The sequence below is a fragment of the Rhinoderma darwinii genome, chromosome 7, assembly GCF_050947455.1.
Source record: "Rhinoderma darwinii isolate aRhiDar2 chromosome 7, aRhiDar2.hap1, whole genome shotgun sequence".
Lineage (NCBI taxonomy): Eukaryota > Metazoa > Chordata > Amphibia > Anura > Rhinodermatidae > Rhinoderma > Rhinoderma darwinii.
In genome coordinates, this window is record NC_134693.1 from 123378490 (window position 1) to 123400573 (window position 22084).

Consider the following 22084-nt stretch of genomic DNA (forward strand, 5'->3'; position numbering starts at 1 on the left):
AGCTCTTTGTCACTCTTAAGGGGGGATTCACACGAGCGTGTATTCGGTCCGTGCGGGCCGCGTGGTTTTCACGCGGCACGCATGGACCAATACAAGTCTATGGGGCAGTACAGACAGTCCGTGCTTTTTGCGCAGCGTTTGTCTGCTGCGCAAAAAGCGCGACAGGTTCAATAACTCTGCGTATTTCGCGCATCACGCACCCATTGAAGTCAATGGGTGCGTGAAAACCACGCAGGTCGCACGGAAGCACTTCCGTGCGAACCGACTGAAACAGCGCACCAGCTGTCAAAAGGATGAATGTAAACAGAAAAGCACCACGTGCTTTTCTGTTTCCGAACATCCAAACGGAGTGTCTTTGCGATGAGCGAAGCCGGACAAGCGAACCGAACTTCACCGGGTTCGGCCGAACTCGTTTTGGCCGAACCCGGCTAAAAAATTATCGGTACGCGACGTCAGGAGATAGTCACTGTCCATGGTGCTGAAAGAGTTAAACTGTTTCAGCACCATGGACAGTGACTTCCGATCCCAATATACATGAACCTGTAGAAAAAAAAACGAAGTTCTGACTTACCGATAACTCCCGGCTTCTTCCTCCAGTCTGACCTCCCGGGATGACAATTCAGTCCAAGTGACAGCTCCAGCCAATCACAGGCCAAGCACAGGCTGCAGCGGTCACATGGACTGGCGCGTCATCCAGGGAGGTGGGGCCCGATGTCGAGAGGCGCGTCACCAAGGATGCGTCACCAAGGACGCGTCACCAAGGCAACGGCCGTGAAGTTCTCGGTAAGTACGAACTTTTTCTTTTTTTTCAACAGGTTTTTCGATATTGTGTTCGGCATTCACTGTTGAGGGTGCTGAAAGAGTTAGCTCTTTCAGCACCTTGGACAGTGACAGGCGTCGACTAGCCTCATCTCTATGATGGCGGCTGCGCGAAAATCACGCAGCCGCGCATCATACACGGATGACACACGCAGCTGTCAAATGGTTTTTGCGCGCGCAAAACGCTGCGTTGTTTGCGCGCGCAAAAACACAACGTCCGTCTGTATCTGCCCTTACCCTGACTAATAAATGATGGTCCTGAACACGGCATTCCCCTCAAATAACTCTGAATTTTAATAATAGCGTATTTGAAAATGGGTTTTCTAAACCAGAAAATCCCTTTAAGTGTGCAGAAAAGCTATGGCAATCATGTGTGTATATATAATTCATAGATCAATATAGCATAATGAGATGGTCCCCTTCCCCCAGCAAACAGCAGTATAGTAATTTTTGCCTGAGCAGCAACCAAGGAATGGATTGCATAGTTGTCAACATTTTTTTTTTCCAGGGACACTTAGGGTGTGGTGTTTTTGGTGGGTGTGTCTTATGGGGCATGGCTAATATGATGGGTGTGGCTACCGGCCGTGGCTTTCTTTCCAGAATTTCTACATACAAATAAATGAACATAAATTTCTGTACTAGTTTGGCTGACAACTACTATGGTGGCCAGTATCTTTCTCTGGTTATCCGGTTGTTTACAGGCAGGTGAGGTCTCACTTTATCACTAGGGTGTAGATGGTGCTCCACACTGCCCCAAGTAGATAGTGCCATGCACTGCTCCCTGCAGATATTCCCACACACAGCTTCCTGTAGATAATGCCACAGTGCCCCCTGTAGATAGTGCCACACTGTCTCCTGTAGATGGTGCCACACAGTCCCCTGTAGATAGAGCCCACAGCCCCCTGTAGATGATACCACATTGCCCCCTGTTTATAGTGCTACTCTGTAGATAGAGACACACGGCCCCCTGTAGAGGCATACAGCCCTCCCTGTAAATAGAGACACAAGGCCCCCCTGTAGATGATACCACACGGCCCCCTGTAGATGATGCCACACAGCCCACCCTGTAAATCTAGCCACACATCCCTGTAGATGATGCCACATACTCACACTGTAGATGATGCCACATACTCACCCTGTAGATTTAGGCAGTGGGGCTCCCTCTAGGAGGGGAATCCCCAGCCAGACCATTGTCGCTCTGGCCGGAGATTCCGTTGCAGGAGGTGCCCCTGATGTCACTGCCCTTATATAGACTGTGAAGTCAGGGGCCCCATTTATGAGCGGAATCCGCAGCCAGGCCGTCGGCAATGCTTTAACCGGGGATTCCGGTGCTCCAGGAGGAACCCCTGACAATACTGACCATATATTGACAGTGACATCATCAGTGCCTCCCTCTATGAGTGGAATCCTAGGCCAGAGCATCGGCAATGCTCTGGCCGGGAATTCCGCTGCAGGAGGTGCCCCTGACGTCACTGCCCTTATATGGACAGTGAAGTCAGGAGCTCCATCTATGAGCAGAATCCCAGGCAAGGCCGTTGGCAATGCTTTGGCCGGGGATTCCGGCGCTCCAGGAGGAGTGAATGGCAGACACAGATACAATTGAATGTAGCAGTTTCCGGGACAAGACCCGGGACAATAATTTGCCGGGACTGTCTCTCTAAATTTGGGGCAGTCCTGGCAAATTCGAGACCGTTGGCAAGTATGGGATTGTAATGCCATGTATCAGATCACCCCTACAAAAGAGCATGCACATAGTGGTGCTAGATAACAAGAAACCACTAAACTCTGTTTTTCACTACAAAAAAAAGAAAACTATATTTGTACCCCCGCAGCTCCTGTGCCTGGGTGCTCCAACTATTGTTACACGCATAGTGTATAGTCAGATGTTCTGCAGGTACAGAATATGCTCAATTACTAGGAAAATCATATAAATCTTATTATTAGCATATACATTATACATGGTGATATAATATTTAGATTAATATCTAATATCCCTGAAGGTCTACGGTGCTTTAGTGGTTAACACTAAAAGGCTTCGTACACCTTTGAAATAGACAATTTTATTTAAAAACAAAACAAAAACTATCAGTGTGTTTTGTGAAACTTTCAAAATACTTTTTATTAAAAATAATTACTTTTTGAGATGCAGCTGCTTTGTATTCTGTATACAGAGCAGCTGTATCTAGCGCTAAGACTTGAATCCGTCAGGTCAGCGGCACTGACGGGTTCAGTAAAAGCGAGTCCTGCGTGTCTGACACGCAGGATCCACCTGTAAACAGTCACATCTAAGTTAGGAATGTAGATGTGACGGATAGCTGCTTGATCCTGCGTGTCAGAGTCCCGCGGACCTGACGGATTCAGGTCTTAGCGCTAGATACGGCTGCTCTGTATACGCCTTTAACTATTTATTGTAATTGTATTATATTATCATATTGTTTAGGATGATGCAGGGGTTAGTTGTGGTCTAGGGCGGGACTTATAATTGAATTTAATAAGTAAGTCCAAAACTCTTAGGCCCAGTTTTTTCGGCGCGGAAAAACGTGGCAAAAATGGGGAAGCGCATTCTTAGTGCATACGATGCGGTTTTTTACACGCGCATGTTTAAAAAAGGCGTTGTGTAAAAAATTAAGCGTCAGGTCAACTCTTTGGCCAAAAACGGAACCTAATTCCCATAGTCAATGGGAGCCGCAATTATGTGACAAAAAAACTCTACGAAAACGCCTGTATTATAAAAAAGCGCTTTACAAAAACGCTAGCCCCCTCCACCTTGCACTAGGTCCCTCTGTCACACAGTATTATAAATGGTGCATGGAAGATGGGAGGCCTGTTACAGATTATACACCTCTGCCCCCGGCTAACTCTGGAGAACATATATACATTTAGAGATTTATATAATCTGCCACCACCTTGAACACGACCACAATTTCTGTCATTACAGCTTCCAAAGTTTGTCACCCTGTTTTCCTATGGCCCTGGATGACAAATCTACATAGTCATGTGGCAAAGCAGCAAAGATAGCAAAGAAAAAAGTTTAAATCTGGTAATCTGTGACCACAGCAAGTGAAGTAAACAATAAGTAAGTCAGTGTTTGGTGCGTGGCTGCGTGTTTTTTGCGCGTATGGCATCGTTATGACACGCGGTTTTGATGTTTATAAACAGAAATTAAGAAGGTCGTTTTATTATTCCCTTCATTTCTTCAACAACAGTAGCGCGAATCCCGCGCGGCACACGGAAGTGCGTCCTTGTGCCGTGCGCGGTTTTCACGCACCCATTGACTTCAATGGGTGCATGATGTGCGAAAAACGCTAAAGTATAGGACATGCTGTAAGTTTCACGCAGCGGACACACGCTGCGTGAAAAGCACGGAATGTCTGAACGGCCCCATTGACTAACATAGGTCTGTGCGACGTGCGTGATTTTCACGCGCGTATTACGGACGTGAACTAAGCTCGTGTAAACAAGGCCTGAGAGGGATCCATATTCTGGATAGATCAGATGGTGAAGAACAGACTTGCGGGATGTCACCCAATATTTATCTATTCTAAGAATATAAAACATGGACCTGTAACAACTTTCCACTCATTTCTTCCACTCAACACATGGGAAATTCAGTGAACCCTCCCAATGATGTTAATCCCTTTAAAGGCCATTATCAAAACCAAGTAGAAGAACTATATAAAGTGAAGATTAATGTAGGTTTCCTGACACTCCATTATCATTAAAGGGATGTTCCCATCTTGTGATGTTATGACATGTCGCTAGGATATGCTTTAACATGATGATCGAATGGTGTCTGACTTCTGGGACTTCCGATCCTGAGAACGAAGGGATAGAGGTCCCTTTGGCATTTCACCTGCACAACAGTGCTCCCGGCCACCCCATGTGCAGGAAATTCAAGAAAATTACGCTGTGGCATGGGGCATCGCCGTGCAGGGAAAAACTAAAAGGGGCCGCAGCGCTAGTTCTGCAACATGTTCCCAGCAGTTGTGTGACCACCCATCCGGAAGTGACGGTATATCTAAACGCTGACTTGCGCCCAGAAGGCGGTGCATGACACGGAGTCAAAGAACACCAAGACTCACATAACACCGTTTTAGGCTGGGTTCACACGACCTATTTTCAGACGTAAACGAGGCGTATTATTTTACGTCTGAAAATAAGGCTACAATACGTCGGCAAACATCTGCCCATTCATTAGAATGGGTTTGTCGACGTACTGTGCAGAAGACCTGTCATTTACGCGTCGTCGTTTGACAGCTGTCAAACGACGACGCGTAAAAATACAGCCTCGTCAAAAGAAGTGCAGGACACTTATATACATTATATGCAGGACACTTCTATACATTATATGCAGGACACTTATATTCATTATATGCAGGACACTTATATACATTATATGCAGGACACTTCTATACATTATATGCAGGACACTTATATACATTATATGCGGGACACTTATATACATTATATGCAGCACACTTCTTTCAGACGTAATTTGAGCCGTTCTTCATTGAACTCAATGAAGAGCAGCTCAAAATTTACGGCTGTCAGAGAAAGCCTCGCAAAATGCGAGGAGGAGCATTTACGTCTGAAACGAGACAGCTGTTTTCTCCTGTCATTTCAGACGTAAAACACAGTTCACGTGTGCACATACCCTAACAGTTTCACCTGGAGGGTTCCACTGCTGTTCTGCTAAACGTTGATGTCCTCAATGAGACTTTTCTTAGGCCCCATGCCCACGGGCCGCGATTGCGGGCACGGCCGGGAGCGGACAGCTGCCCGCATTTTCGGCCTGTGCTCCAATATGTTTTTTACGGTTGTGTGCATGGGGCCTTAGGGTGTGTCCACACACAGTTCAAACACTGCTGAATTCCCGACCGGATTTTCTGTCTGTCAACTTGCGAAAAACGCAAAGTTTCCATTCTGCCGATAGACAATGAATTTCCACACTTTTTTTCCGCAGCATGGATTAGATTTGTTGAAATCTCAGGCTGGGTTCACACGACCTATTTTCAGACGTAAACGAGGCGTATTATGCCTCGTTTTACGTCTGAAAATAGGGCTACATTATGTCGGCAAACATCTGCCCATTCATTTGAATGGGTTTGCCGACGTACTGTGCAGACGACCTGTCATTTACGCGGCGTCGACACTTCTTTGGACGTTTTTGGAGCTGTTTTCTCATAGACTCCAATGAAAACAGCTCCAAAAACGGACGTAAAAAACGCAGCGAAAACGGCGCGAAAAACGCGAGTTGCTCAAAAAACGTCTGAAAATCAGGGGCTGTTTTCCCTTGAAAACAGCTCTGTATTTTCAGACGTTTTTGGTCACTACGTGTGCACATACCCTCACTCACTTTGCTGCTACTGTAGCACACTGCGGATTTTCTGCAATGAAATCCGTTGTGGAAAATGCGCAGCTGTTCCACCCTGTGTGCACATACCCTCAAGACGAAAAGTTTTAGTTTTTTTTCCAAAATGGAGAAACGAAGAAAGATGCGAATTCTTAAAGCTGTAAGAAAACTTGCGTACTTTCCCACTTTTATTGAAAGAAAAACATTTTGAAAAACATTTCCTCCCAATTTTTTTTTTAATTCTGTCACCTTTATTGTGTTCAATTCCCCCCCTGGCTGGCCGCAGCCACACGTAGACATTGTGACTGCAGCTCAGCACGTAGAAAGCTGCACCCTCTTCTCCTGATACATTGCCCAAAGTACAGCTTAGTACAGCAGCCACGTGACCTCCTCCCACGGCCGCTTTATCAAATAGATGTGGGACTGTATTTCCTACATTAGCTACAGCTACTATTACTATTAGCAGCAACATGACTTATGGCCAAAAAGACCTAACAACCCCTTTAAAGCTTTTTCAGGGGTTGACATTCATTTTTATTGGCAGCCATATTGGTTATCATTCAGCCAATAAGTACTGTGGTATAAAGGAATTTCATGGAGCTTCATATTTCTGAAATTTGCTGGAGGAACCAAGATTTTGGTTGCAATATATACCATTTATTTTCTTCGTCTTTGCAGCATCAGAAGGATTGTACAAGGGCCAGTAGTATGTACATTACCCCACGATAGAGAAGAATCCCAATGTCTTCTGTAGTTCGGATACAATTTTGTAAATAAAATTAATTTAAAAAAAATTCAAAAAAATTGTACAAATTCTGTGTTCCCGATTGATCTCCTTTTTTTTTAAATTAAATAATAAAATATATACATCCACATGTAAACAAATCGCTGAGACGTCCAAAAGGAGTCCAAACAGTTCTAACAATTCACTCATATGTGACGACTCCAGAACTCGGTCTGAGCTATAAAGACACCATTAGTCCATTTTTTTAGGAATACATCCATTAATTTCCAGTACTTCGGGCCAGCCATCATACTTATTTTTGTCCTTTTCATTCTTGATGTGCTAAACAGGAAATAAAAAGGTCTTTAGTAACTAAAGCCATAGACACAACATATACAACATACAGGATACATTCATACAAATGACCTTTATAATTTTCCCATCTGCTAAAGTATGTGACGGTGGTAATCCAGCACTGGCGTGTCCTTTGCGTTGGGCAGCGTGTGTGTAATTTAGGCCATTAATGTAATGGAGAGCCCTCTTACTGTGGGTACTAGATGGGCCATCTATACCTCCCTTGGTCAGCCATTAATTCCCATTTCTAAGTGAACATCGGTTAGCTGGAGGGTGACTAAGGGGGGCATAGGCGTTTTATTGCGGGGAGGGGACTTTGTAATATTATGTGGAGGTCATTCAGATGAATGGCTGTCAATCTAATAAACACGGATTGCTCGCGATCGCAAGAGAGGCTGCTTCTTATCAACTCTGGCTCATATGGTGGTCTCAAGTGGGAGCCCCTCTATGACATCCACATGCCCTAATAGGCCATAGGGACAGAGATTGTTCTGATAGGAAAACTCTTGACGCCAACCACATCTGAACTGAAGAAGACATTTACACTACCTCTTCAAAGGGGCTTTTGTTCTTTAATCCTTTTCCTCCAACAAAGACCCAAGAGTCTCGGAATCCCAGTGTCTTGATATGACTGCTTCCATAACTTCCAAACAGATCTCTGGTTTTGTCATCTAGTCTAAAGTGAGAAGATAGATACAAATTTGGGGTTATTTCTTTGTATGATTACACTAGCCAGACCAGAACCATTACAAACATATTACAATTTTTTTTTTTAATATCTAGTAACATTGATTGACTGTGCTATGTTTATTCCAGATAATATTTTTTTTCTTAACTAGAATATATATATTTTTTGGGGTAAACTAAAAAAAAAAATTATAAGAATAATAGTCGGGAGCACTGCAGTGCAGGGAAAGTGCTGCAGCTTCTCCATTCTAAGAATCAGTGGGTGTCCCAGCATTCGGACCCCCAACAATTAGGACGTAGTGTCATATCCTTGTGATATGCCATCACTTGTAATTGTAGGAAAAAACCTTTAAATTCAGAAAGTATCTCAGCTTGATCCATGGCGGTATAAAAGGGTTGTCTCATCTAGACGACTCTTTCCTATATGCCCTATTAGGCCTTATTCACACGAGCGTATATTCACGTCTGTGTGTTGTCTGGTTTATTTCACAGACACCACATGGACCTACGAAAATCAATGAGGCTATTCGGATATGCGTTGTTTTTCACGCAGCATGTGTCCGTTGCGTGAAACTCACTGAATGTCCTATTTTGGTGCATTTTTGCGCACCATGCAGCCCATTGAAGTGAATGGGTGCGTGAAAAAAACCGACAGCAGACGGACGTCATCTGTGTGCTGTCCGTGATTCATGCAACAGTTGCTAAAGAAGTGATGAGGAAAAAAAAACCCACCTCCTTAATTTTTTTTTGGGTGACGTAAAAAACGCATGACATACGCGCGTAAAAAACGCAGACACACACCGTACACAGATGTCACACGGAACAGCAATGCAAGAAAAACGCTGCTTTTTTTACGTGCGCAAACGGACACATTCGTGTGAATAAGGCCGAAGTGTGCTATTCTTATGAAAGGCAATAACAGAATCACAAAAATTGAAGAGACAAGTGAGGAAAGGGCTCTGGTCCAACTGATTTTGAAATTCTATAGTGTCACATCCACCATTTATCTGAAAAAACATTCGTATATCTCATATTACTTACTTTGTGGCTGGATCATCAAATGATGCTGCAAATATTAAAGTGCCATCTTTCATTGGCTCCAAGAAATTCTGAACATCCTTTACATCTTGGGAAAGAGAAGAAGACACAACCAATTATGAACATCACTTGCTTAGAAAATATCAGTAGTAAAGTTCAAAGTGGTCTCTCCAGGATTTAGAGGATTAGTTCAAGCCCATGAATTATGTTAAAAAACTTCCAAAAATGGTGTAAAACAAAAAAAGAAGTCATACTCACCTTATCAATCCCTGGCCGCTGCTTCCATGCTCCCCCCCCCCCAGCCGGTCTCCGTTCTTCCTGCTCCAGTGATGGCGTGTCGACACGACATGTGACCGCTGCGACCAATCAATGGCTGTAATGGTTATCTCAGTGGTGTCGACCACTACAGTCAATGATTGTCTAAGCTTGGCTTTGATGTGTCAATGCGACATAAGACCCACTTAGCCAATCACTGGCTGTAGTTGTGACCGGTGGGGGGCTATGTAAGCATTAGTATTTTACACCATTCTAAGTAATTTTTAATAAATGGATTACCCTTTAAAAATTCACGGCCTTAGGTTAGGCCATCAATGTCTAACCTCTGAGATCCCCCCACTGATCAGCACAATGAAGGGGCAGCAGCGCTTGCAGTGAATGGGACTGAGCTGCAGTACAACACACAGCCACCCAATGTGGAACGGATGTGTCCTGGGGGTCGGACCATATAGCAGATGGAGAAATATTACTGAAGCTGGCCATAGAGCACGAGATGCCTCATTGACCATAGTTGTCAAAGAGACATTTCACGATATAAGACCCTTGATGTGCTGATGGTGCCACCAGCAAAAAGGGGTCCAAACCTTCTGTTTTTATGTCAAAAAAAGGAACAAACAAATATAATACCAAAGAGATGGTGCAACATGTTGTGCTCCGAGCACTTGACATCACTTGATGCATGGTCAGGTATCAGAATATTACACGGTCTACAGATAGTTTAACTTTTTAAAAAGGTTTTTAGGTAACCAAGAAGAAAATGAATAGACTGAAACTTACCCCCAGAGTACATATCAAAATGACCTGTCTTCAGAAGCTCTGCTGTGCTGGCTACAAGTAAATGAGAAAAATAAAGCAAATTATATCTTATAGAAAAAGAAAAAGTTTAAAAGAACACACCGGATAAAAAGTACTGCCCAATTGTAGAGTTTTCCATCAGTAAAGTAGTCATTGAACATTTATCAGGGACACTTTCCGGGAATTATCCGTAACTCCCATAGACTGCAATAAAAAGAGCCAGGAACAAACGGGGCCACAATTCACTTTTTCTTCTCCTATAGGAGAATACAATAGGCTGTTTTGACTTCCCAAACAGAAGTTAGTGGAAATGGCATGAAGGTCTGAAGTTGGAATACCCCTTTAAGGGCCCATTCACACGAACGTGAATCTCGTCCGTATGCTGTGCATGGAAATCATGCACAGCACACGGACCCAGTGATTTCAATGGGGCCGTTCACATATGCAGTAGTTTTCACGCAGCGATAGTCCACTGCCTGAAACTCAAAACATGTCCTATATTGGTGCATTTTCATGCACCTATCCGCCCATTAAAGTCAATGGGTGCGTGAAAACCACACACCGCACACGGATGCGCATCCGCGTGCGATGCACGATTTGCGCATCAATTGCTTTGGAAAAAAAAGGATGTGTTTTGCCAGTGCGTGAAAAACGCATGCCACTCAAAAAGCACACGGATGCATAATGCAACGCACACGGACAGATTTACCTGCGTTTCTTACGCGCGTAAATCTGTCACGCTCGTGTGAATGTAGCCTTCGAGTCAGAAGACTTAAGACAAAAAGAATAGCGCACCATTGGATAATAACGTTATCGATAAAATAAAATTTACAAAATCGACAATTTCCTGCTCACCTGTATAGGTTGCGCTATATTAGCCACAACTCTAATCAGCGTGTGCCGAGCAGATTGGCTCTCAATATTGGCTGCTATACTCTTCTTGTGGTGAAGTAACATTCACTCCAATGTAAAGAGGTTGATCCCAATGTTTGAGATCCAGAAAAGTGTGCGAAATCCGGGAACTGCTGCCTCTGAGGTGAAAGGATCACATGAAGGTAGACTTTCTTTATAAAAGACAACACGTTTCGAGATCACAATCATCTCTCGAACCCTTGACCTGATGAAGAGATCATTGTGATCTCGAAATGCATTGTCTATTACAGTATAAGTAAAACTGCTTCAAGCCTATTGTAACATACGTGGTCGCTGACCACAAACTCCTTCGATCCAGTCGACACCCTTCTCTCCAGAGATGTCTGCACATACGGCCGTCCTGTTCCACAGTGACCACCAAGTCAATCCAGACTTAAGAAGCCAAAGTGCACGCAGGTGGGAGATTGAGCTGATTGCTCCCAGAGCACCCTGCACTATAAGAAGGGCCCAGCCCCTTCTTCCCATGCCTGAGCGTTGTTGTTGTATTTGTCTATGCAAATGGTCTACTAGTATCTTCCAGTTCCCAGTGTTTCCCGTACCTGTATCCTGTATCCCGTGCTATCCTGGTGAAGTGCCGTACTGAGCAGTAGTCATGCTGTGCTGCATACCACGCCTGTCCTGCTACACCACGCCTGACGTCTGCCTGCTGCCTAGTTCCAGCCGAGCCTGCCTTGCTACTGTCTGAGCTGCCACAGGTACCCTATACGAACTGTAGACTTTTACCTGCGCCCTGTTGGCCAGCTGCCATACTGCCAAGGCGATACGGCCCAGTGGGTCCACGAACCCAACGTGACACCTATCTTCATGTGATTCTTTCACCTTGGGCGATTCCAGGACTTTGCACACTTTTCTGTATTGCAAACATTGGGATCAACCTCTTCACTTTAATTGTCAGATAAACTTGTTGTCTACGTAGCGGCACAGTGGCCCTATTTGATGTGAAAAAGTTTATCTATAGCCAAATTACATGGGTGTCTTTGTTATGGCGTTATTTATACCTATCAATACAGACATATACAAACAATATGGATAGACTGAAAAAAATAGATGCAAGAAGAAAATACAATTTCCATCCTTTACCATTTACTAGTGCCATGTTCAGTCCTCTTCCAATGTTGTTTTTCACACTACTCATTAGTCTAAAAATGAAATCGAAAGGAAAAAGAAGTTAGAACATAGTGAATCTGCTGGATGTCAAATACTAGTTACTGTATATTTAACCAATATATCACATTCTTGAACAGGACATACATTGGTTTTGGCCTTTATACCTGTGAATTTACAGATCGTTAAAGCTCTAAAGGCCATTTTACACTGGCTGATAAGCGGCCGGTGCAGCCGAGCGCCGATCGACGAGACATCGTTGATCGGCGCTCGTTTTCTCCTGTCACACGGAGCTATGGATGGTGATGAGCGGTCGTTACTCCGATCGCTCGTCCCCATACATTATTATCATGTCGGCAGCGTGTCTCCCTGTTTACACAGGTAGATGCGCTGCGGACAACGATAATATTTGAGTTTTTTTAAAACGATATGACCAGCAGATGATCAAGCGTTTGCTCGTTCATCTGCTGATCGCTGCCCTGTTTACACAGGGCAATAATCGTCCACGAGCATTATATGAACACTTGTCTGCCCGATAATCATCCTGTGTAAAAGGACCTTAAGTGTACCTACTTAATGATATGCCAATGGGAGACTGGAAACAAGGTTACTATATATGCCACTTATACTTTTATACCATAGCAGTAATCAGGCAATCATCCCAGTATCTTGAAGTGCGTGTGAACAGCCAAAAACAAAGACTACAGATAATGATCTTATAGAAACTTCAAGAATCATTGCCAGATAAGGGAGCCCAGGTGTTCTAAATATTTTAATATCTCTTTATATCTTAGAATAGGCCATCAATGTTTAAACAGTGGGGGTCCGACCTCCAGAACCCCCGCAGATCAGCTAAATGAAGGTGCGGATCTGTAGTACCAGGCACCACTGTGTAAAAAGAGGACATAGCGATCACAGGAGCCCCTTCATTGTGCCAATCTATGGGGGTCTTGGGCCTCCACCAATCAAGGATCTAAAGAGAGGCCATCAATGTAAACGTCCTCGAGAAACCCTTTAAGGCCAGAGGGCAAAGAAAGGGCAAAGAAGTTTCTTGATCCATGCTTTTCTCTATAACTTATTGTCATATTAGGCTTGATTTACACATGTGATTTTTTAGTGTAGCTATTTATGCAGTTTTTTTTTTAACCAAAATTAGAAGTGGATCCAAAAGAAATGGGACGTATAACGAAAGACTGATATTTCTCCTTTCTTCTGTATCCACTTTTATGTTTAGCTGAAAAACTTCACTAAAAACTGACATATAAACTGCAATAAAAATATTTGTTCACATTTAGGCCCCTTGCACACGACCATAGTTTTTATCTGTAATTACGGATCCGTAATTGCGGATAATCATGGACCCATTCATTTATATAGGCCACAGACACCTTTCCGTATATGTGTCTGGGCCGTAGAAATGATCGGCAAAATTTAGAACATGTCCTACTCTTGTCCACAGTATAGACGTTTATTGGTACAAAATTGCGGACGGCTATGGATGTCCATAATTGCAGAAACGTTGCTACGCGACGGCAGGGGATTCCCCAAGAAAATAGCGCCTGATCGATCATGTGACCTTATCAAGGGGTTGGGTCATGTTAATGACAACATTTGTAGCCTCCCATTTTTTGCGAATCCGTAAATACAGATGCACTATGGACAGTATTTGTGGACAGCATGGCGGATATGCGGATGACTTGTAGATAGCTACGGATCCGTATTTGCGGTCAGTAAAAAAAACGATAGTCGTGTTCATGGGGACTTACTAATGCTGTATAATAGGCAGCATAAGCTTAGATCAGGCAGGCACAAAATGCGCCAAATTTATTACGGTGGTGCATGCTGTATGATTATTTTGGCCAAAGGTACAAACCTCCAAATTGCGCTAAACTACATCAATTTGTGTCCATTTTTCGACACTTTCTAGTCCAAGACACAGTAGTAAATCTGCCCCACAGTGTTAATTTAGCCTTAATCCGATTTTTTATTTTTTTGTAATAATAAAGGTGGAGAAAGTCTGTAATAAACTGAACACAATAATGAACACTGATCATACAAGCCCAGTTTAACCCCTTGCGTACCTTCGACGTAATAGTACGTCGCTGGCCGCTTATTCCAGCGTACCTTCGACGTACTATTACGGCGCAGGAATAAACTGTCACTATGTGAAATCACATAGTGACAGAACAGCGGCGGCAGCTGTCATTGACAGCTAACCGTCTCTGCTACCGCCTGGGGACCAATTAGCAGTCCCCAATGCCGGCGATTGCTGTGATTGGTCAGTCTCTGAAGACTGACCAATCACAGCCGTCTGTGACGTCGTCTGCAGGAGAAAGCTCCTGTCACTTTCTCTGATCTCCTCACTTCTGTGAGATACGTGAGGAGATCAGAGAAAGCGGTGTAAAAAAAACAAAACACTATTTTTATTAACCCCTTCCCGAAAATGGGCGTATAGTAACGCCCTGAGGATGAAGCGGGCACAGGAGCTGTGCTCGCTCCATCTTCATCGGATGTCGGCTGTAATATACAGCCGACATCCCACTGCAACTACAGCGATCACTGTCCTCTCCGATCGCTGTAGTTTAACCCCTTAAATGCCGCTATCAATAGCGACAGCAGCATTTAAGTGATTGATACAGAGGGAGGGGGCTCCCTCTGCACCCCATTGCCCCCCCCCCGCGAAAAATCGCGGGGTTCTGATGGTTGCAATGGCAACCAGGGAGCCTAGCAACGGCTTCCTGGTTGCCAGGTACGGGAGCCTATTAGGTCCTGCCCAAGGCAGGACGTAATAGGCTCAACTGTCAGTTGTAAAGTGACAGTTACAATACACTGCACTACATCAGTCCATACAGAAGTAGTGCAGTGTATTGTGCAGGGGATCAGAAGATCAGATCTTCCAGTCCCCTAGTATGTGTAAAATAAAAAGTGAAAAAAAAGTTTTAGATAAATAAATAAATACAAGTTTTACGTAATAAAAACAATAATCGCCTTGTTTCCCTGACCAAGCCCTTTATAATTAGAAAAAAAATGAAAAAAAAGACAAAAACTAGACATAATAGGTATCGCCGTGTTCGTATCGGCCTGACCTAAAAAAATATCATATTATTTATCCCGCACGGTGAACACCGTAAAAAAAATACCATAAAAAACAATGGCAGAATTTCCTTTTTTGGTCACGTTGTTTCCAAAAAAATGGAATAAAAAGTGATCAAAAAGTCGCGCGTAGCCAAACATGGTACCAATAAAAACGACAGTGTGTCACGCAAAAAATGTATGTACTCCGCACAGATTACATATGCCCCCACATTATAAACTGAAACACCAGTAAAACACTAAACAAAACTACTACCAAGCAAAATCTGCGCTCCAAAAGCCAAATGGCGCTCCTTCTGGGCCTGGCAGTGTGCCCAAACAGCGGTTTATGACCACATATGGGGTATTATCGTACTCTGGAGAACCGCTTAACAATTTATGGGGCGTATGTCTCCAGTGGTACAAGCTGGGCCCAACGCATTGGGCACTGAAATAGCATATATGTGGAAAATGTCAATTTTCAATCTGCAACATCCACTGTGCACTAATTTCTGCAAAACCTTTGGGGGTAAAAATGCTCACTACACTTCTAGATGAATTCCTTGAGGGGTGTAGTTTCCTAAATGGGGTCACTTCTCGGGAGTTTTCACTGTACTCGTACCTCAGCGCAATGCAACATGGCGTCAAAAACAAATTTTGTAAAATCTCCACTCCAAAAACGAAATTGCACTTTTTCCGTTTAGACCCTTGCCGTATGTCCAAATAGCCGTTTACAACCACATATGGGGTATTTCCGTAATCAGGAGAAATTGTGTAACACATTTTGGGGTGTCTTTTCTCCTGTATTCCTTGTGGAAATGAAAAATTCTGAGCTAAAGCTACAGGTTATTGGAAAAAAAAAATGTTTTCATTTTCACGGACCAATTCTAATAAAATCTATAAAACACCTGAGGGCTCAAAATGCTCACTACACCTCTAATTTAATTCTTTCAGGGGTATAGTCTCCAAATTGGGATCACATCTGGGGAATTTCTACTGTACTGGTACTTCAGGGACTCTGCAAATGCGACATGGCCCCCAGAAACCAATTCAGCAAAATCTGAGCTGCAAAATCCAAATGGTGCTCCGTCCCTTCTGAGCCCTGCCATGGGTCCAAACAGCAGTTTTTACCACATAATGGGGTATTTTCGTAATCAGGAGAAATTGCTTTACAAATGTTGAGGTGCTTTTTCTCCTTTATTCCTTATAAAAATTAGAAAATTCTGTGTTTTTTCCAAAAAAAAGTCTCTTTTCATCTTCACAGACTAATTCCAATAAATTCAGCAAAAAACCTGTGGGGTCAAAATGATAACTATACTACTAGAAAAATTCCTTGAGGGGTATAGTTTCCAAAATGGGGTCACTTTTGGGGGGATTCCACTGTTTAGGTCCCTCCAGGGCGTTGCAAACGTGACACGGCACTGAAAACCATTCCAGTAAAATCAGAGCTGCAAAATCCAAATGGGGGTCCTTCCCTTCTGAGCCCTGCTGTGGGTCCAAACAACAGTTTATTACCACATATGGGGTATTTCCGTAATCGCGAGAAATTGCTTTACAAATGTTGGGGTGCTTTCTCTCCTTTATTTCTTGCAAAAATTAGAAATGTTTACGTTTTTCCAGAAAAAAAGTAGATTTTCATTTTCACAGACTAACTCCAGAAAATATAGCAAAATACCTGTGGGGTCAAAATGCTAACTATACCCCTAGATAAATTCCCTGGGGGGTGTAGTTTAAAAAATGGGGGTCACTTTTGGGGGTTTCCACTGTTTTGGCACCACAAGACCTCTTCAAACCTGACATGGTGCCTAAAATATATTCTGAAAAAAGGAGGCCCCAAAATCCAAGAGGTGCTCCTTTGCTACTGAGGCCTGTGTTTCAGTCCATTAGCGCACTAGGGCCACGTGTGGGATATTTCTAAAAACTGCAGAATCTGGGCAATAAATATTGAGTTGCGTTTCTCAGGTAAAACCTTCTGTGGTACAGAAGAAAATGTATTACATGAATTTTGTAAAAAAAAATGAAATTTGAAAATTTCAGCTCTACTTTCCTTCAATTCCTGTAAAACGCCTAAAGGGTTGAAACACTTTCTGAATGCTGTTTTGGATACTTTGAGGGGTGCAGTTTTCAAAATGGGGTATTTTATGGGTGTTTCTAATATATAGGGCACTCAAAACCACTTCAGAACTGAACTCGTCCCTGAAAAAAATCGCTTTTTGAAATTTTCTTAAAAATATGAGAAATTGCTGCTAAAGTTCTAAGCCTTGTGAGGTCATAGAAAAATAAAAGGATGTTCAAAAAACGATGCAAACATAAAGTAGACGTATGGGAGATGTTAATTGGTAACTATTTTGTGTGGTATTACCATCTGTTTAACAAGCAGATGCATTTAAAATTGGAAAAATCATAATTTCTTCATATTTTCGCTAAATGTTGGTGTTTTTCACAAATAAGCAATGAATTTATCGACCAAATTTTTGCACTAAACTAAAGTACAATATGTCATGAGAAAACAATCTCAGAATCAATTGGATAGGTAAAAGCATTCCGGAGTTATTACCACATAAAGTGATACATGTCAGATTTGAAAAAATGGGTCTGGTCCTCAAGGCCAAAATGAGCTGGGTACTCAAGGGGTTAAGGATATGTAAACATAGACATATACACGGATGGTTGGGTAATCCCCAGCATGGCACAGATGGTTACCCTATAGACAGCAATTGTGTTTATATGCACCTTGCATTGTGCAGCCAAGCAGGACACACAAGATGCAATGTACTAATGATCAGTTTTGATTAATTTGTTGCATTACATACAGCTAATCATCTTTTGTGCTAATTTTTTGGCAATTTACATTATTCCATACGTCTCCTGAAATACAGTTACCATATGGTTCAATATTATATATTGTAACTGCAACCCTCATCCACTACCAACATAATGTTCACATACTTTAAAGTGTCCAAATGTGATATACATACATGCATACACGCACGCACGCACGCACGCAGGCACGTACGCACGCAGGCACGTACGCACAAATGTATACATAAATACTATACACACACACACGACCTGTAACTATTAGGGCAAAGCCACACGTGGCGGAATTCCTCTTGAATTCCGCAGCGGACATTCCGCAGCGTTAATCCGCAGCGGAGCCGTTTGTCCATTGACTTCCACTTTTATTTAGCAGTGTTCGTTTAGACGATGCGTAAAATTCCGCTGCGGAGCATAGGCTGCGGAGCGGAATTTGGTGTCTGCAGCATGCTAGGGCTGTTGCGGAGTTGTGGCGGACTGGTTGCGGACTCATGGCGGAATTTCTCCATTGACTTCAATGGAGATTCTAAATTCCGCAATGAAGTCCGCAGCTGTCATGCACATGTTATGTGTGCTGCGGATGCGTCTTGCTTTTTTGACATGACATTTCTTCATTCTGGCTGGACCTATGTATTTCTAGGTCTACAGCCAGACTGAGGAAGTCAATGGGGCTCCCGTAATTACGGGAGCGTTGCTAGGAGACGTCAGTAAATAGTCACTGTCCAGGGTGCTGAAAGAGTTAAGCGATCGGCAGTAACTGTTTCTGCACCCTGGACAGTGACTACCGATCCCAATATACAGCAACCTGTCAAAAAAATAGAAGTTCATACTTACCGAGAACTCCCTGCTTCTGTCTCCAGTCCGGCTTCCCAGGATGACGTTTCAGTCTAAGTGACGGCTGCAGCCAATCACAGGCTGCAGCGGTCACATGGACTGCCGCGTCATCCAGGGAGGTCGGGCTGGATGCCGAAAGAGGGACGCGTCACCAAGACAACGGCCGGTAAGTATGAAAATCGTTTACTTTCACTAGGGAAAGTGCTGTCCCTTCTCTCTATCCTGCACTGATAGAGAGAAGGGAAGCACTTTTCCCGCAGTCCGCAGCAGCTAGTCCGCATCAATTTACTGCACATTTTGGGCAGATCCGCCGCAGAATCTGCAACGCAGATTCTGTGCGGCATTGATGCGGACAGTTGCGGAGGAAATCCGCCACGTGTGGCCATGCCCTTAATGTAACTATAAATCCTTGAGTCTTGCACTCTTGCCAGTTTGTTGCAAATTATATATATATTTTTTAGTTGTTTTTTTTTATTTTTTTTAATCGATATACAAGATTAAAATATAAAATGTCATTTCATATTAGAATGTCGCACTTTGACACTATTCCCTGTATTGATCATTTCTTGCAGTGGCGGACACAGACTGCAAAAGGCCCCTGTGCAGATAATGTGCCAGGGCCCCCCCCCCCCACCCCGCAAACTTCTCATGGCCGACGGTCCGCTTTCAGCTGCATCGCTGGGTCTCCTAAGTGACCCAACAATGCAGCACTAGCAGCCGGGGCGTCACTAAGGCTGGGTTCACACACACACTATTTACGGACGTAATTTGGGCGTTTTAGCATTGAATTACATCCGAAAATGCGGCTCAAAAGCGTCGGAAAACATCTGCCCATTCATTTGAATGGGTCTTACGATGTTCTGTGCCGATGGTCATTTTTTTTTACGCGCCGCTGTCGAAAGGCGGCGCGTAAAAAACTGCCTGTCACTTCTTCAGATGTAAATGGAGCCGTTTTCCATGGACTCCATGGAAAACCAGCTTCAATTACTTCCGTAGTGGACGCAGCAAAAGACGCCTGCACATGCCATTACGGCTGAAATTACGGTGCTGTTTTCTCCTGAAAACAGCACAGTAATTTCAGCCGTAACAGACGCTGCCGTGTGAACATACCCTCAGGGCTTAAAATGTCCGGGAAATAGCCCCAATACATATGTGTCCGCCCCAAAAAAAAGTGTGTGTATAGGAGACAGCATAGCATATCTATAGCACTACGACCCTATAAACTATGGATAGGATTAGATACAGTGGCTGAGCAGACAGTATCACACATGATAGGATTAGATACAGTGGCTCAGAAGGCAGTATCACACATGATAGGATTAGATACACAGCTCAGCAGACAGTATCACACATGATAGGATTAGATACAGTGGCCCAGCAGACAGTATCACACATGATAGGATTAGATACAGTGGCTCAGCAGACAGTACCACACATGATAGGATTAGATACAGTGGCTCAGCAGACAGTACCACACATGATAGGATTAGATACAGTGGCTCAGCAGACAGTATCACACATGATAGGATTAGATACAGTGGCTCAGCAGACAGTACCACACATTATAGGATTAGATACAGTGGCTCAGCAGACAGTATCACACATGATAGGATTAGATACAGTGGCTCAGCAGACAGTATCACACATGATCGGATTAGATATAGGGCCCAGCACAGTATCATACATGATTGGATTAGATACACAGCTCAGCAGACTGTATCACACATGATAGGATTAGATACAGGGCCCAGCTCGCTGACATTGCGGCTCCAGCGCTGGACCCAGGAAAGGTAAGAATAATAATTTTGCTTCTTTATGTGTTACTGATTATTTTTGTGTGTTTGTGTTTTTTTTACAGGTTCGGTTGTTGGACTTCGGATACGAGGACTTCAATGACGGCGTTTTTTTTATTCTCAATAAAATGGTTAATGAGGGTTGTGTTTTTATTTCAATAAAAAAAATTTCTATGTGCTTGTATCTTTTTAAACTTTATTATCACCGCCTTAGTAATGGCCGCTGGCTGATTGACAACCTCCATTACTAAGGCGAGGCTTAATGTTAGCCGGTGCAGAGTCTACACTAACCCCCATTATTACCCCGGTACCCACCGCCACCAGGGGTACTGGGAAGAGCCGGGTACAAACCAGTACCCGACCAGCTGTAGTGACGGGCAGGCACCGGGGTGGCCGCAGGCTGGTAGTATTAGGCTGGGGAAGGCCAAAAACAGTGGCCCTTCCCACCCTTGTAATGCTGCCTGCTGCTGCTGTGTTGTATCTGGCTGGTTATGAAAATTGGGGGGGACCCGACATCGTTCTTTCCAATTATTTTTTAAATGACGTGGCGTCCCCCCCATTTTCATAACCAGCCAGATACAATAAAGCAGCAGCAGCCTAGCATCACCAGGGTAGGAAGGGCCACTGTATCTGGCCTTTCCCCTCCTGATAATACCAGCCTGCGGCCACCCCAGTGGCCGACCATCACTACAGATGGTCAGGTACTGGATCGTACCCGGCTCTTCCCAGCACCCCTGGTGGCGGTGGGTACCGGGGTAATAAAGGGGGTTAGTGTTAGCCTATGCACCGGCTAACACTAAGCCCTGCCTTAGCAATGGATGCTGTCAATCAGCCGGCGGCCATTACTAAGGCGGTAGTAATATAGTTTAAAAAAAACCACAAAGACATAGAAAAAATATTTTATTGAAATAAAAAAAAAAAACACAACCCTCATTAACCATTTTATTAATAAAAAAAAAAGCTGTCATCGAAGTAGTCCTGGAATCCGCCGTAGTCCAACGACCGAACCTGTAAGAAAACACACAAAAAATGATTAGTAACACATGTGGTAGGGTATGTGCACACACACTAATTACGTCCGGAATTGACGGACGTATTTCGGCCGCAAGTACCGGACCGAACACACTGCAGGGAGCCGGGCTCCTAGCATCATAGTTATGTACGACGCTAGGAGTCCCTGCCTCGCTGCCGGACAACTGTCCGGTACTGAAAACATGATTACAGTACAGGACAGTTGTCCCACAGCGAGGCAGGGACTCCTAGCGTCGTACATAAGTACGACGCTAGGAGCCCGGCTCCCTGCAGTGTGTTCGGTCCGGTACTTGCGGCCGAAATACATCCGTCACTTACGGACGTAATTAGTGTCTGTGCACATACCCTAAGGCTTAGATACAGGGCCCATGTGTGATACTGTCTGTGGGACCCTGTATCTAAGCCTACCACAAGGTAGGCTTAGATACAGGGTCCAGCAGACAGTAATCTTAT

General features: G+C 43.8%; 1 protein-coding gene across 1 annotated transcript in view; it reads right to left on the reverse strand.

Moving 5' to 3' along the window:
* Positions 1-6363: 6363 nt before the first annotated feature.
* FAM3D (FAM3 metabolism regulating signaling molecule D) overlaps positions 6364-22084 on the reverse strand; it is a 51940-nt gene continuing 36219 nt past the window's right edge. Inside the window, exons 6-10 of the mRNA XM_075832391.1 lie at positions 12060-12118; positions 10029-10079; positions 8979-9063; positions 7800-7926; positions 6364-7238 (exon numbers count right to left, since the gene is read on the reverse strand). Coding sequence (XP_075688506.1) covers positions 7149-7238; positions 7800-7926; positions 8979-9063; positions 10029-10079; positions 12060-12118 — 412 coding nt within the window. The 3' untranslated portion in view covers positions 6364-7148. The remainder of the gene's footprint in view (positions 7239-7799; positions 7927-8978; positions 9064-10028; positions 10080-12059; positions 12119-22084) is intronic.